Genomic DNA, 17,574 nt, shown 5'->3' with positions numbered 1-17,574 from the left:
AGGAACAGAAAGAAGGGCAGTGGAAGGAGCCCACTGAGGGGAGGAAAAAAGGAAAGAGTGGCTTGAGATGGAAGAAGTAGGATAATCATGCAGGGCCTTGATCGTGGTAGCAGTTGAGGTTTTATTCTAAGTACAAGAATAAGAAACTATTGAAGAGGTTTAAGCAAGGAAAAGTAATTTGTGTAATAAGACATTTTGAAAAGATCACTCTTGTCTTTGTGTGGAAAAGAATTAGAGGGAGGCAAGAATGGAAGGAGTTAAGCTATTAACAGTAGTGCAGAAGAGAGATGATCACAGCTTAGACAAGGGTGATTGCATTCAGAGATGGAAAAAGTAGATAGAGTTGACATCTATTTTTTAGATAGGCTGACAAAATTTGTTGATGGGGTATATATGGGAGGTCAGAGAAATACTTCCAAATAATAGATTTTAAAATTTTATTTAATTTTTATTGTGAAAAATAACATATATATATATATATACTAAAAAGCAATAAATGTCAAAGCACACCACAGCCGTTAGTTATAGAACAGAGTTCAGAGTTTGATATGGGTTACAGTTCAAAAAGTTTAGGTGTTTCACTCTGGCTCCTCCATGACATTAGAGACTGAAAGAAATATCAGTATAAGATTCAGGAGTCATACTCATTTGTTAAGTCCTGTCTTCTCTCTTATAACTCCACTTTCTCCTTTGATTATTTATTTATTTTTTATTTTTTTATTGGAACCTTTGTAGAATCTCATATAATGCCTTAAAGTTCTTTAGGACTGGCAAGATTGGTTTTGGTTGGGGTTTGTAGGTAACAATGTCTAACTGAAGTGTGTGTAAGAGTGACCTCCAGAGTAGCCTCTTGACTCTATTTGAACTTTCTCAGCCACTGATACCTTGTTTGTTATACTTCTTTTCCCCCTTTTGGTCAGGATGGCACTGTTGATCCCAAGGTAACAGGGCCAGACTCATCCCTGGGAGTCATCTTCCATGCTGCCGGCGAGACTTTGACCCCTGGATGTTATGTCTCATGTAGCAGGGGAAAGCAGTGGTTTCACTTAAGCAGTGTTGGGCTTAGAGAGATAGAGGCCACATCTGAGCAACAAAAGAGGTCCTTCAGAGGTGACTCTTAGGCATACCTTAGGTAGACTAAGCTTCTCTGCCACATACATAAGCTTCACAAAAGCAAGCCTTAAGATCATGGGCTTGGCCTATTGGTTTGGGTGTCCCTAATGTTCAACACAGTTTCAGGGGTTTCCCCAATGGTAAAGTTTAATATTTCTGTGATATGGTTTGTGTTTTAAAGAACATTTTAAGTTGGTCTGTCAAAACATAATAGTTAATGCTAGTATTCTAAAAGATAAATTTTCTTGACACTTTATTATGATTTTTTTTTGTTGTTCTGTTTTTAGGCTTATGCATCTGGATGTGACATTGTAATACTGGGGAGTGATTTTGAAAGATTACAAATAATCCCGGGAGCTAAACATGGAAATATTCAAGTGGGATGTGTAGACTGTTCAATGCAACAAGGCAAGGTTTGTAATTTTGATAATATGTATATTTGTTTTTAATATGTTTTTTATCAGGATATTCACTGAAGTATGTTTGTGTGCTTCTGACTGAATTAGAGACTTTGTTTCAAAGACATAGTAACTACATATTTCTTTTGCTCTATAAGATGCATTTTAGAGTCTCAGAAATTCTGTTCTTATAAAATTTTAATATTTAAAATAATCTTGTCATTGTGCCTCCTCTGAGTCAAGAGAAAGTATGATATTACCTGTAGAATAGGTCTAAGCCTTGTTACTTATTTAATAATTCATGGGATTGAGGAAAAAGAAACACAATAAATCTTCATTCTGTTTACAAATAAACTGAAGAAATATCCTTTGGTCAGGACATTCTTTGTGGGCAGAGTTATTGCCTTATCACTTCTGGACAGCCTTTAAACTGAAATGAAGATAAACTGAAGTCTGTAATTTTTAATTAATCTATTCCAAGTCTGAAAGGAAAATTATAAGCTTTATCTGGAATTTTATTTGTATATCAAAAGTAATAGGGTAACCTTAAAATAAATGCAACAGCAAAAACAAAACCACAGCATGAAATTCTTCTAGATCAGATTAAATTAAGTTATATATAGCATCAGAATTGAGAAAGTTAGTAGGTAGCATAGGATAGTTTAAAATAACACTATATTGATGTAGGTGACCGGACCTAGAAATAATTATAACTAGACTGGGCCGAACTTTGCAAATTTGCTAATTTTTTTTAGGAGTTTTTTCAGATATTTAAATATGTATTGTTGAACTGTATGTTTCCATTAAAACATTTTGTGTGAGAAATGAGAATGGTCATATAAAAATTCATAGAACCATTTTTTGAAAATGTAATCCTCATTTCTGATAAACCTGCTAATCTGAGAAATACTGGTGGCACCTAATTTAAAGACATTTATGATAAGGAGTTTCTCCTCTTGTGGTCTTTGCCTATTTAATGGAATACTGTTTTTTTGTTGTTGTTGTTCTTATATTAGTTGTCATTAGCCATGTTTCCCTTCCCTTGCATATAGTTACTCACAAGTGTTTATCATCTATCGCTTCTTTTGTTCAGGCCTTTAATTACATCTCACTATAGTATAAAAAATAATTGTTTTGGAATGCTAAAAAATTCTTCTTCCCTTTCCTTTGCCCCTCCCAATTCCCCCCCCCCCCCAATGTTTGTTTGGTCTCCTTGTCTCTACTTCTTTAATCTTAGACTTGCTTGAGTCTGCTAAGTGTTAGGACAGTCCGTGTTAGGATAAAGAGGTCATTTAGTTTTATAATCATTTAGAGCAGTGAAAGTGGCTTTGAGGAATGGACTGCTAGTTAAAGACCTCTATCTGCGTTCAGTATTGAGATGGGTAATTTACTGAATTTTTTCCTCCAAAGTTCTCCTTGTTGTTACTCCAAATAATAGAGGGCAGATTTCCTTTATTATTTCATAGATATGAGTGAAATAATAGGACGTTATTTTACTGTATCTGTTTCACAGATATCAGTATTATCACAGAACTCCTTAGGACATTACTTAGAAAATTTGTAGATTTTGGTATCTGGAAACTTTTGATGACTTGCTTTTAAAAAGGGAATTTTACTTGCACCATATGTGCCAGTATTTTATTGCTTACCATTTTTTCTTTGTATTATACCATCAGATTAATTTTCTTGGAAAATTCATCAATATTTATCTTGTTACTCCTTTGCTTAGAAACATTCTTACCTTTCCATTACCTTGGAAGAGGTTCATTTGTTTACTTTGACATGATGCCCTATACAACTTGATCCAAACCTGCTATTTTATAACCTCATGTTCGTTATTCTAAAGGGCCCTTTCTTTTAGCTAGGCTGGTGATCCCTTGCCTCCAAACATGTGTTGCCTTGTTTCATCTTTACACCTGTGTTCATAGGATTCCCTGTTCCTAAAAGTAAATATATACTGCCTGTAGAAATTAATAATTACCTATAATTAAAACCCTAGACATAGTCCCTCCTAAACCATCCCAGCGCAGGTGATTTCTATAGCCTAAGAACTCCTCAGAACACTTATAAAGTATCCATTTTCCAAATGTATGCATTCCTTACCCTCCTTCACTATATCATATGCTCTCATTTCTATCCTTGATTCATTCATTGATTTATTCTATCTGATTTCTCACATTTTTCATATTATCATATTATTCATTTGTGACTCATTCAAACTCTAGTAGTTGCTACCTTATAAAATATTTTAAAAATGTACTTCTAGTTCACAAAGGAATAATTTAACTTTTATTTAAAATTAAACATATACACCCGCACAATGAATCAGAATTTAACTTCTTGGAGACTCTGCTTCCTATTTATCTGAGTCAGTCATGGAAACTCATTTCCTCATCCTTCATCCAACAGCAGACCTTTTGATTTATACTGAGTCTGTTCACTTCTTTCCATCTTACTGCCACCAGCCTAGTCCACACCACTATATTGTGCTGACCTATAATATTATAATAACTTCCCAGCTTGTCTTCCTGCCTTTTTTTGGTGGTGTTGTTTTTTCTTAAACTTTCTGTTTTGAAATGATTTCAAACTTACAGGAGTTCCAAAATTAATAGCAAAATCATACAGAGAACTCTAACATACCCACCCTCAGCCCTGATACCCAGCTCCATCAATTTTAACATTTTGCCATATTTCCTGTTATCATTCTTTCTATCAATCTCAGTCTACCTATCTGCCTATTTATCAGTTTACTAAACATTTGAGAGTTGTTTGTATATGTCATGCTCTTTGAACACACAATACTTGCATGTACATTTCTGAAGTACAAGGATATTTATTTATATTACTACCCTAACCCACTTATACTCTTCTTTTATTCATTTAGTCTTTATGAAGAAATCAGGGTGCTCCTTTTCTTAAATATGAATCAGTTTACATGCAGACATAAAGTAAGCTTAAAACTTTTAGTGGCTTCTCATTTCTCTTAAAATAAAATCTGAACTCCTTCATGTGGCCTGAAAAAACCTTTCAGGATATGATCCATACCTACTTCCTCCCTTTCCAACCTCATATTCAGCCATTTCCATCAACAGCTCACTATTTTCGCCACAGAGTCTTGTTTTGTTTTTAATTCCCTAAGCATAAAATTTTTTTTCCACTTCAGTATCTATTATGGAAATTGTGTGGGGAAAGCATCTTGAAAGATTCTAAGTGTTTTATTACCAATGTAAGATCTTTATTATTTCAGTCACTATTTGCACACTGCCTGAAATTGATTGCTACAGTATTATAAACTTTAAGAACATATAATCTAAAAATCCATTTTAAATCATGTCAAACTCCATATTTGACAAGGAATACGTAAGTATGTTTTCTTCTGCGAGAAAGGAAATTTAACATTCCCTGCACATCGTGTATGTCAGATATTATATACTAAGTGTTTTATGAATGTTATTTCAATGCTCAAAATAATTCCTTTAGGAAGTAGTATCTTACATATTATATACACAGATAGAGGAACTAATATTCAAACATGATTTTCTAGGCACAAATTAATCTTGCCCTTAAGTGCAAGTAAATGTTGATGCTGAGATTCTAACCCAAATAAGATTGTCTTCTAAGCAATGTTCTCCAAGTATCAGTGAATGAAATTGTGTGTATGGGCTTATTCAAAATAATACTATTAATTTCCTTTGTTCTTTTAATCCATAAATGAGTGAACATATCCATAATACGTTTTCTTTTTTTTTTCTTTTTAAAAGATTGCAGCATCCTATGGAAACATTATCTCTGTTTTTGAACCAGTTAACCTACCAAAGCAAAAGAAAAATTTGGTCAGTAATTTACCATTTTTCTCTTAGAATTGAAGTTTAAGTATAAAAAGATACCTTTTTTTAATAATCTGAGTGATTGTTAAAGAAATCTATAAGTTATATAGTGTAATTGGAGATAAATGTTAAATGCCACTTTTTTATCAAATATTCAAATATTTAATTGGAATAAAATTAAACTAAATAATTCCATTGAATTCTTTTGAAATGCTTTTTTTTTTCTGTATAAAACTTTTATTTTACAATAAATATTTGAAGTGTCAACTTTGTTGCTAGTATCCAAATACTGTGCTCTTCCCATATGTGGCACTTTTATTCTTTATCTACCTTTGTACAGTTTCCTTTTTTTATCCAATATATATTGTTCTTAGCCTTGTATGTTTTAATTGCAGTTATTTTCTTACAATTATTATATCATGTAATTGTTAAGTTAGTGAATGTTTTCCTTTATAAAGAAGCTATATCAGTTAATTCATATGTATCTTGTGTGCACACAATTATCCACAGATTTCTATTTCTGTTTATTACTAATAAATCCAATATTAGGGACTCTTATAAGCTTGTGAATTAATAATGAGCAGTACTAAAAGTAAAATTTAAAGGAATGGTGTTAGGGGTGCATGGGTAGTTTAGCATAGAATGCTCACGTGCCATGTGGAAGACCCATATTCAATTCCTGGCCCATGCACCCCACAAAATATAATAAAATAAAATAGATAGATTAGATAGATAGATTGGTCCAAAACACCCAGAACCATATAGTACAAATAATGGTCAGTAAATATTTGTTAAATGAAATAGTTGACTTCAAAAAAATCAGATTGCTGTATTAAAGAGGCTAATAAAATAGAGTATTTTAGTTTTTGCCTATTTTCTCTTTTACAAGTTATAATTGATCAATATAGTATTGTCAAAAACTGAACAAGAAAGGAACTCATTTTTTGGTACTAGACAGCAGTGACTTTGCGGAGAAAGTTAAAAAAATATATAAAAACCTTGAAGGAGAAAACTGGATCTAATAGAAAAATCATAAAGTTGGAAGATGCATTAAATTTGTATTTCCCAAAGATGGCCTCAGAGAATCTTTAGTTCCTCATAAAATAGAAATTATTTACCTGTCTGGAATATTCTTGTAAGAAGGTGGTTTTCATAAGAGGTGCACTTTAGAATCACTGGTTAACGTGTCCAGATCTTACCCTGGAAGTTTCTTAATCTGTAGGTATGAGTTGTCCCTAGACACTTGTAGATCTAGTTCCAGAGGGGGTGGTTCTGATGTGTACTGTGATTGAGAGTCATTCACGTAAGATACTGTTTTTTTTTTTAATTAAATTTTTTTTTGATGAATATTATATATTCACATACCAGGTTATCTTTTCACAGCTATATGTGGTATATTGTGGTTCACAATATCATCATATAGCTGTGCATTTATTGTCACAATAGACTTTTTATTTCTGAAAAATAATTTATATACAAAAAAGCAATGCATTTCAAAGCACAGCACAGTTAAGTTTTAGAACAGATTTCAGAGTTTGGTATGGGTTACAACTCCAACATTTTAGGTTTTTACTTTGAGGTGTTCTAAGATACTGGAGACTAAAATATCAGTATAATGATTCAGCAGTCATACTCATTTGTTAAACCATTATTTGTTAAAATAAGTCCACAATCTCCTTTGATCTTTCTTTCACTTTTTAGGGGTATTCGGGCTATGCCCATTCTAACATTTTCATGTTGGAAGGGGCTGTCAGTAATAATGAATAGTGGGATTGAATTAGTTGATGTTCTGGAGAGGCTGGCCCCTCTGCATATCAGGACTTATCTGAAGTGCCCATCTGGAGTTTGTAGGTTTCTGGAAAGTTACCCTAGTGTTTAGAACCTTTGTAGAATCTTGTTTAATGCCCTAGGTGTTCTTTAGGATTGACAGGAATGGTTTTGGTTGGGGTTTGGCAAGTTACGGTAGGAAACAATGTCTAACTGAAGCTTGCATAAGAGTGACCTCCAGAGTAGCCTCTCAACTCTATTCGAACTCTCTTAGCTACTGATACCTTATTTGTTATACTCCTTTTCCCTCTTCTGAGCAGAATAGCATTGTTGATCCCCATGGTGCTAGGGCCACACTTATCCCTGAGAGTTATCTCCCATGCTGCTGGGGAGACTTTGACCCCTGGTTGTTATGTCCCAAGTAGGGAGGAGGGCAGTGATTTCACTTACAGAGTTGGTCTTAGAGAAAGAGAGGCCACATCTGAGCAAGGGACGAGGTCCTCCAGAAGTAACTGCTTAGGCAGGGCTGGAGGTAGGCTAAGTGGGCTTGTTTGAAAGGATGGTTGTACTCTTGAAAAGCCATGTTTTAATCAAAATCCCATTTCGTAAAGGCAGGATAATCCCTGTTCAATACTGTATGTTTGAAACTGTAATCAGATCAACTCCCTGGAGATGTGATTTAATCAAGAGTGATTGTTAAACTGGATTAGGTGACAGACAACATGTCTCCACCCATTTGGGTGGGTCTTGATAAGTTTCTGGAGTCCTATAAAAGAGGAAACATTTTGGAGAATGAAAGAGATTCAGAGAGAGCAGAGCAGAATGACATAGCCACGTGAAGCAGAGTCCACCAGCCAGTACCTTTGGAGATGAAGAAGGAAAATGTCTCCCGGGGAGCTTCATGAAACAGGAAGCCAGGAGAAGAAGCTGGCAGATGATGCCGTGTTCACCATGTGCCCTTCCAGATAAAAGAGGAACCCTGACCATGTTCACCATGTGCCTTTCCAGATGAGAGAGAAACGGACTGTGTTTGCCTTGTACCTTCTCACTTGAGAGAGAGAAACCCTGAACTTCATCGGCCTTCTTAAACCAAGGTTTCTTTCCCTGGATGCCTTAGATTGGACATTTCTATAGACTTGTTTTAATTGGAACATTTTCTCAGCCTTGGAACTGTAAACTAGCAACTTATTAAATTCCCCTTTTTAAAAGCCATTCTGTTTCTGGTATATTGCATTCCGGCAGCTAGCAAACTAGAACACTAAGCATCTCTGCTACATACAAAAGCTTCATGAGAGCAAGTCTCAAGATCAAGGGCTTGGCCTATTGACTTGGGTATCCCTGATTTTTGACACCGTGTCAGGAGTTTCCCTCATAGTAAAGTTTAATGGTTCCATATTTTAGAGACTTTTCCAGTGCATTTTAATTGTCTGCTTAATGTACCCTGGGATTTATCCAGGTAATACATTAAGCTATACAGGATTAAAGACCCTCATTCTTCTGGGTTCCCTGTCTTTGGATTATTTAAATGAACTATCCAGACTGATTGAATTAGATTGTATGCTACAGAAAATTTAGATTCTGAACAAAATCGGCTTCACTTCCTTTGGTTTCAAAGAGTAGGTGAAGTTCTAAAATACAGACATTGTCTTCCTTACCCCTGTATTCTGAATTACCTTAATTCCAACCAGACCATCTTCATTCTTATCTCCAAATGCCAGGTTATTCATATAAAAAACAGCTCCTCAAAATCTAGAAATAACAATTATCACTCCGGACTAAATGTGACTGTTATAAGAGGTTACAATCTAGGTCCCTGTTTTCTTATAAGTATTTTTTAAATGAGACTACACAATATTTGTACTTTAGTTTCTGGCTTATTTTGCATCACCAAATATCCCATAGGGTAATTCATAACATTGCATGCCTCGCAACTTTGTTCGTTTTTGTAGCAGCGCAGTATTCGATTGTATGTGTATGCCTTTGTTGGCCAGTCTATTCTCGTCAGTGCATCCTGCACCCACCTCCATTCATTGGGCGTCATGTATAATGTCCAAAGTCCACAGTCTTTCAACATTCTCAATTTTAGATAATTTAATTGTTCCCAAGAGTAAGATATCCAATAAACATACCCCCATCAAATAGAAAATCCAAACCTCCCCTTATCTCTTGTTTCTCTCCCATTATTTATACCTTATGTTGGTGTGGTACTGTTGACATTTTCATTTTAAACATAGCCTATAGCACGCAATAGCAGTTTTCCCCCCATACCCTGAACTTACACACTCTTTGTACAAGATTCATATCTTTGCAGTAGTTCATGCAAGAACTTATTTGTACTGTTAATCGGTGGGACACGTAGGTCTATACAACCCCTGTCAATCATGTTCACCTTCATTATGGTAATATTACTTATAGACCCACTGGTGCACCGCCTTCACTTTTGTCTATTCCCTTACATTTAAATTCAGTCTCATTAGTTAACCATTCACTCTTCTTTAGCTTCCGTGTATCTCTGAGTCCCTATATTCTGTATTATAGGCCTCTGATTTTATCTTTATCATTGTCATAAAAGTGGAATCATGTCTTTTTGTGTCTGGCTTATTTCACTCAGCATTGTGTCGTCAAGGCTCATCCATCTTGTCCTGTACTTCAGGATGTCATTTCGTCTTACTGCTGCATAATATTCCATCATATGTGTGTACCACATTTTGTTAAACCTCTCATCTGTTGATGGGCACTTGGATTGCTTTCTTCTTTTAGCAATTGAGAATAATGCTGCTGTGAACATAGGTGTGGAAATATTTGTTTGTGTCACTGCTTTCAGCTCTTCTGGGTATATACTGGGTAGTAGTATTGATGGGTCATAGTGCACCTCGATATTTGGTTTTCTGAGGAGTTGCCAGACTGTTTTCCATAGCATCTGTACCGTTATACATTTCCACCAGTAGTACATAAGTGTCCCAATTTCTCACATCTTCTCCAATATTTATAGTTACTGTTGGTTCAATAGCAGCCATTCTTAGAGGTTGAGGTGGTATCTCATTGTAACCTGAACTACCTAACTCAATATATGAAGCTAGTATCATCTTAATACCAAAGCTGGTAAAGATGCTATAAGAAAGGAGAACTGCAGGCCAATCTCCTTAATGAACATAGATGCAAAATTCTCAACAAAATACTAGCAAATTGAATCCTTCAATGCATTAAAAGAATTGTACACCACAACCAAGTGGGGTTTATACCATAAAAGCAGGGATGGTTCAACACAAGAAAATCAATTAATGCAATACAGTACATTAACACATCAAAAGGGAGAAATCACATAATCATTTTAATTGATGCTGAAAAACATTCAACAAAATTCAGCATCCTTTTCTGATAAAAACACTTCAAAAGGTAGAAATGAAAGGAAACTTCTTCAATATGAAGAAAGGCATTTATCAAAAACCCATAGCCTGTATTATACTCAATGGTGAGAGACTGAAAGATTTCCCCCTAAGATCAGGAACGAGACCAGGATGCCCTCTGTCACCACTATTATTCGACATTGAACTAGAAGTTCTAGCTAGAGCAATCAGGCAGGAAAAAGAAATAAAATGCATCCAAATTGGTAAGGAGGAAATAAAGCTTTCATTATTTACAGATGACTTGATAGTATACTTGGAAAATTCTGAGAAATCTCCAGCAAAGTAACTTGAGCTAATAAATTCAGCAAGGTGGCGGGACATAAAATTAATGTGCAAAAATCTGGAACGTTTCTGTATGCTAGCAATGACCTAACTGAGGAACCACTTAAGGGAAACATTCCATTCAAAATAGCAATTAGAAGAATCAAGTATCTAGGAATGAACTTTAGGAATTTAAAGGACTTGTATACAGAAAACTACATAATATTGCTAAAAGAAATCAAAGGAGATCTAAATAGGTGGGAAGACATTCAATGCTCGTGAATAGGAAGGTTAAATGTAGTAAACATTTCAATTCTACCCAAATTGATCTGCACATTCAATGCAGTACCAATCAAAATTCCATCAACTTACTTTGAAGACTTGGACAAGCTAGTTACAAAATTCATCTGGAAGGAAAAGAGACCTGAAATAGCCAAAAGCATCTTAAAAAAGAACAATGGCATGGGAAGATTAACGCTCCAATTTAAAAATTTCTTCTAAAGCCACAGTGCTCAAAACAGCGTGGTACTGGCACAAAGATAGAAATATTGACGAATTGAATCGAGATTGCAGAAATAGACCATCAAATGTATGGTAAACTGATCTTTCACAAAGGCCCCAAATCCACTGAACTGAGACAAAATATTCTTTTCAATAAATGGGCATGGGTCAACTGAATATCAATAGCCAGAAGAATGAATGAGGACCCTTTGTATATCTAATACAAAAATTAACTCAAATTGGTTCACCTAAACATAAGAACCAGTATTCTAAAGCTCCTAGAAGAAAATGTAAGGAAATATCTTCAAGACCTGGTAATAGGACGTAGCTTCCTAAACTTTACACCCAAAGCACAAGCACAAAATAAAAAATGAATGAAAACTCCTCAAAATCAAATGCTTTTGCACCTGAAAAGAGTTTGTCAAGGGAGAAGATGGCGGCTTAGTAAGGCACGCGGTTCTTAGTTCCTCCTCCAAAACAACTAATAAAGAACTAGAAACAGTACAGAACAGCTCCCAGAGCCATGACAGAGACCAGACACACAGTGTACCCCATTCTGGAACTGCTGGACCGGCTAAGAGACTCCGCTGCGGTGAGGTTCCTGAGAGGCGCGCACTTCCCCGGGCCACGGCGGCTGGCGGCCGGACCCCCTCCCTCCCTCCTTCCCGGGCCAGCTGGGAGCTTCGGAACGGAGGTTCCCCAAGCTGCGGCGGCCAGCACCCCTCCCCCACGCGCAGCTTCCTGGGCCAGCTGGGAGCCTCGGAGCGGCGGTTCTCCAAGCTGCAGTGGCCGGCGACCGGAGCCCCTTCCACACACGCGACTTCCGGGCCGGCTGGGAGCCTCGGATCGGCGCTTCCCCAAGCTGCGGTGGCCCTCCCACACGTGGCTTCCCGGGCCGGCTGGGAGCCTCGGAACAGCAGTTCTCCAAGCTGCGGCGGCCGGCGACCGGAGCCCCTTCCACACACGCAGCTTCCTGGGCCGGCTGGGAGTCTCGGAACAGCGGTTCCCCAAGCCGCAGCAGCTGGTGACCAGAGCCCCTCCCCCCATGCACAACTTCACGGGCCAGCTGGGAGCCTCAGATCGGCAGTTCCCCAAGCCGTGGCGGCTGGTGACCGCAGCCCCTCCTACACACGTGGCTTCCTGGACTGGCTGGGAGCCTCGGAACAGCGGTTCCCCAATGCGCGGCGGCCGGCGACTGGAGCCCCTTACACACACATGGCTTCCCGGGCCGGCGGGGAGCTTCGGATCAGCGGTCCCCCAAGCCGCGGCGGCCGGCGCCCCTCCCTCACAGATGACTTCCCGGAGGGAAAGGAAAGAGTCTCCAACAGTAGTAGAGACTGAGCCCAACCTAACACCAATAGTGGCATTAATGAACAACTTCTGACTACTAAAAATAGGCCCTCAGCTCAGGCGAAACTGATCAAGGCGGAAGTCGCTGATTGGACTAACTGAAAAAGAGGAAAGGGGGCAAAACAGAGCCTTCTGCGGCTGTTTCTGCGGAGGCTTGGTTGCCTCTGGGCTCAGCGCTGGGATTACACAGGTTGCAACTGCCCCGAACGCAGAGGCGGGCTGCTTTCAGGGCTCTCTACCACCTGAACCTTCCCTGCGGGAGGGGTGAAACGCAACTCAGGTGGAATCCCTCTCTCAAGGAATTCAGATCCCAGGACTTCACAATTTGAAGCCATTAAAACCAACCTACAAATGTCCTCTGTCTCCACCACACACCCAGCAGCAAGAGTCTTCCAAAGTTAAAGGAGCCACAACATCTTTTGCTGGTGGGACCCGCAGACAGACAAGCACGACATACTGGGCGGGATAAGAAAAACAGAGCCCAGAGATTTCACAGGAAAGTCTTTCAACCTGCTGGGTCCCACACTCAGGGAAATCTGATTAAATGCCCAGACGCCAGCAAAAAATAACAAATCACACCAGGAAAATTGAAGACATGGCCCAGTGAAAGGAACAAACCAATAGCTCAAATGAGATACAGGAGCTGAGACAACTAGTGCTGAATATACGAACAGAAATGGAAAACCTCTTCAAAAACCAAATCAATAAATTGAGGGAGGACATGAAGGCATGGGATCAACAAAACGAAGAAATGGAAAGTCTGAAAAAACAAATCACAGAACTTATGGGAATGAAAGAAACAGTAGAAGAGATGAAAAAGACAATGGAAACCTATAATGGTAGATTTCAAGAGACAGAGGCTAGAATTAGTGAATTGGAGGATGGAACCTCTGAAATCCAAAAAGAAAGAGAAACTATAGGGAAAAGAATGGAAAAATTTGAGTAGGGGCTCAGGGAATTGAATGATAATATGAAGCGCACAAATATATGTGTTGTGGGTGTCCCAGAAGGAGAAGAGAAGGGAAAAGGAGGAGAAAAACTAATGGAAGAAATTATCACTGAAAATTTCCCAATTCTTATGAAAGACCTAAAATTACAGATCCAAGAAGTGCAGTGCACCCCAAAGAGAATAGATCCAAATAGGCATTCTACAAGACACTTACTAGTTAGAATGTCAGAGGTCAAAGAGAGAGGATCTTGAAAGCAGCAAGAGAAAAACAATCCATCACATACAAGGGAAACCCAATAAGACTATGTGTAGATTTCTCAGCAGAAACCATGGAGGCGAGAAGACAGTGGGATGATATATTTAAATTACTAAAAGAGAAAAACTGCCAACCAAGACTTCTATATCCAGCAAAATTGTCCTTCAAAAATGAGGGAGAAATTAAAACATTTTCAGTCAAAAAGTCACTGAGAGAATTTGTGACCAAGAGACCAGCTCTGCAAGAAATACTAAAGGGAACACTAGAGACAGATACGAAAAGACAGAAGAGAGAGGTATGGAGAAGAGTGTAGAAAGAAGGAAAATCAGATATGATATATATAATACAAAAGGCAAAATGGTAGAGGAAAGTATTACCCAAACAGTAATAACACTAAATGTTAATGGACTGAATTCCCCAATCAAAAGACATAGACTGGCAGAATGAATTAAAAAACAGAATCCTTCTATATGCTGTCTACAGGAAACACATCTTAGACCCAAAGATAAACATAGGTTGAAAGTGAAAGGTTGGGAAAAGATATTTCATGCAAATAACAACAGAAAGAGCAGGAGTAGCTATACTAATATCCAACAAATTAGACTTCAAATGTAAAACAGTTAAAAGAGACAAAGAAGGACACTATCTACTAATAAAAGGAACAATTAAACAAGAAGACATAACAATCATAAATATTTACAGCAGCGAATCAGAATGCCCCAAAATACGTGAGGAATACACTGCAGACATTGAAAAGGGAAATAGACACATCTACCATAATAGTTGGAGACTTCAGTTCGCCACTCTCATCAATGGACAGAACATCTAGACAGAGGATCAATAAAGAAACATAGAATTTGAATATTACAATAAATGAGCTAGACTTAACAGACATTTATAGGACATTACACCCCACAACAGCAGGATACACCTTTTTCTCAAGTGCTCATGGATCATGCTCAAAGATAGACCATATGCTGGGTCACAAAGCAAGTCTCAACAAATTGAAAAAGATTGAAATCATACAAAACACTTTCTCAGATCATAAAGGAATGAAGTTGGAAATCAATAATAAGCAGAGTGCCAAAAATTCACAAATATGTGGAGGCTCAACAACACACTCTTAAACAACGAGTGGGTCAAGGAAGAAATTACAAGAGAAATTAGTAAATATCTCAAGGCGAATGAAAATGAAAACACAACATATCAAAACCTATGGGACGCAGCAAAGGCAGTACTAAGAGGGAAATTTATTGCCCCAAATGTCTATATCAGTAAAGAAGAAAAGGCAGAAATTCAGGAATTAACTGTCTACTTGGAAGAACTGGAGAAAGAACAGCAAACTGACCCCAAAGCAAGCAAAAGGAAAGAAATAACAAAGATTAGAGCAGAAATAAATGAAATTGAAAACATGAAAACAATACAGAAAATCAATAAGACCAGAAGTTGGTTCTATGAGAAAATCAATAAGATTGATGGGCCCTTAGCAAGATTGACAAAAAGAAGAAGAGAGAGGATGCAAATAAATAAGATCAGAAATGGAAGAGGAGACATAACTACTGACCTCACAGAAATAAAGGAGGTAATAACAGGATACTATGAGCAACTTTACGCTAATAAATACAACAATGTAGATTAAATGGACAAGTTCCTAGAAAGGCATGAACAACAAACTTTGACTCAAGAAGAAATAGACGACCTTTAACAAACCAATCACAAGTAAAGAAATTGAATCAGTCATTCAAAAGTTTCCCAAAAAGAAAAGTCCAGGACCAGACGGCTTCACATGTGAATTCTACCAAACATTCCAGAAAGAATTAGTACCAACTTTCCTCAAACTCTTCAAAAAAATTGAAGTGGAGGGAAAGCTACCTAATTCATTCTATGAAGCCAACATCACCCTCATACCAAAACCAGGCAAAGATATTACAAAAAAAGAAAACTACAGACCAATCTCTCTAATGATCATAGATGCAAAAATCCTCAACAAAATTCTAGCAAATCAAATTCAACAACACATTAAAAGAATTATACATCATGACCAAGTAAGATTCATCCCAGGTATGCAAGAATGGTTCAACATAAGAAAATCAATTAATGTAATACACCGTATCAACAAATCAAAGCAGAAAAATCACTGATCATCTCAATTGATGCAGAGTAGGCATTTGACAAGATTCAACATCCTTTCCTGTTGAATACACTTCAAAGGATAGGAATACAAGGGAACTTCCTTAAAATGATAGAAGGAATATATGAAAAACCCACAGGTAATATCATCCTCAATGGGGAAAAATTGAAAACTTTCCCCCTAAGATCAGGAACAAGACAAGGATGTCCATTATCACCACTATTATTCAACATCATGTTGGAGGTTCTAGCCAGAGCAATTAGACAAGAAAAAGAAATACAAGGCATCAAAATTGGAAAGGAAGAAGTAAAACTATCACTGTTTGCAGACGATATGATACTATACGTCGAAAACCTCGAAAAATCCACAACAAAACTACTAGAGCTAATAAATGAGTACAGCAAAGTAGCAGGTTACAAGAGCAACATTCAAAAGTCTGTCGTGTTTCTATACACTAGCAATGAACAAGCTGAGGGGGAAATCAAGAAACGAATCCCATTTACAATTGCAACTAAAAGAATAAAATACTTAGGAATAAATTTAACTAAAGAGACAAAAGACCTATACAAAGAAACTACAAAAAATTGTTGAAAGAAATCACAGAAGACCTAAAAAGATGGAAGGGCATACCGTGTTCATGGATTGGAAGACTAAATATAGTTAAGATGTCAATCCTACCTAAATTGATTTACAGATTCAATGCAATAGCAATCAAAATCCCAACAACTTATTTTTCAGAAATAGAAAAACCAATAAGCAAATTTATCTGGAAGGGCAGGGTGCCCAAAATTGCTAAAAGTATCTTGAGGAAAAAAAACAAAGCTGGAGGTCTCACGCTGCCTGACTTTAAGGCATATTATGAAGCCACAGTGGTTAAAACAGCATGGTATTGGCATAAAGATAGATATATCGACCAATGGAATCGAATAGAGTGCTCAGATATAGACCCTCTCATCTATGGACATTTGATCTTTGATAAGGCAGTCAAGCCAACTCACCTGGGACAGAACAGTCTCTTCAATAAATGGTGCCTAAAGAACTGGATATCCATATGCAAAAGAATGAAAGAGGACTCTATCTCACACCCTATGCAAAAGTTAACTCAAAATGGATCAAAGATCTAAATATTAGGTCTAAGACCATAAAACAGTTAGAGGAAAATGTAGGGAGATATCTTATGAATCTTAGAATTGAAGGCGGTTTTATGGACCTTATACTTAAAGCAAGAGCACTGAAGAAAGAAATAAATAAATGGGAGCTCCTCAAAATTAAACACTTTTGTGCATCAAAGAACTTCATCAAGAAAGTAAATAGACAGCCTACACAGTGGGAGACAGTATTTGGAAATGACATATCAGATAAAGGTCTAGTATCCAGAATTTATAAAGAGATTGTTCAACTCAACAACAAAAAGACAGCCAACCCAATTACAAAATGGGAAAAAGACTTGAACAGACAGCTCTCAGAAGAGGAAATACAAATGGCCAAAAGGCACATGAAGAGATGCTCAATGTCCCTGGCCATTAGAGAAATGCAAATCAAAACCACAATGAGATATCATCTTACTCCCACCAGAATGGCCATTATCAACAAAACAAAGAATGACAAGTGCTG

At 37.2% G+C, this 17,574-nt stretch overlaps 1 protein-coding gene across 8 annotated transcripts in view; it reads left to right on the top strand.

The window, feature by feature from the left end:
* The window catches only part of DMXL1 (Dmx like 1), a 232,644-nt gene that overhangs the window by 24,646 nt on the left and 190,424 nt on the right, over nt 1-17,574 (top strand). For all 8 annotated transcript variants that reach the window (XM_077138868.1, XM_077138867.1, XM_077138866.1 and 5 more), the window contains exons 2-3: nt 1,401-1,526; nt 5,273-5,344. In XM_077138868.1, coding sequence (XP_076994983.1) covers nt 1,401-1,526; nt 5,273-5,344 — 198 coding nt within the window. The remainder of the gene's footprint in view (nt 1-1,400; nt 1,527-5,272; nt 5,345-17,574) is intronic.

This window comes from Tamandua tetradactyla, chromosome 21 (assembly GCF_023851605.1).
Source record: "Tamandua tetradactyla isolate mTamTet1 chromosome 21, mTamTet1.pri, whole genome shotgun sequence".
NCBI classification, from domain to species: domain Eukaryota; kingdom Metazoa; phylum Chordata; class Mammalia; order Pilosa; family Myrmecophagidae; genus Tamandua; species Tamandua tetradactyla.
The sequence above is the reverse complement of the archived record's forward strand: the minus strand, read 5'-3'. Positions and strand labels throughout refer to the sequence as shown.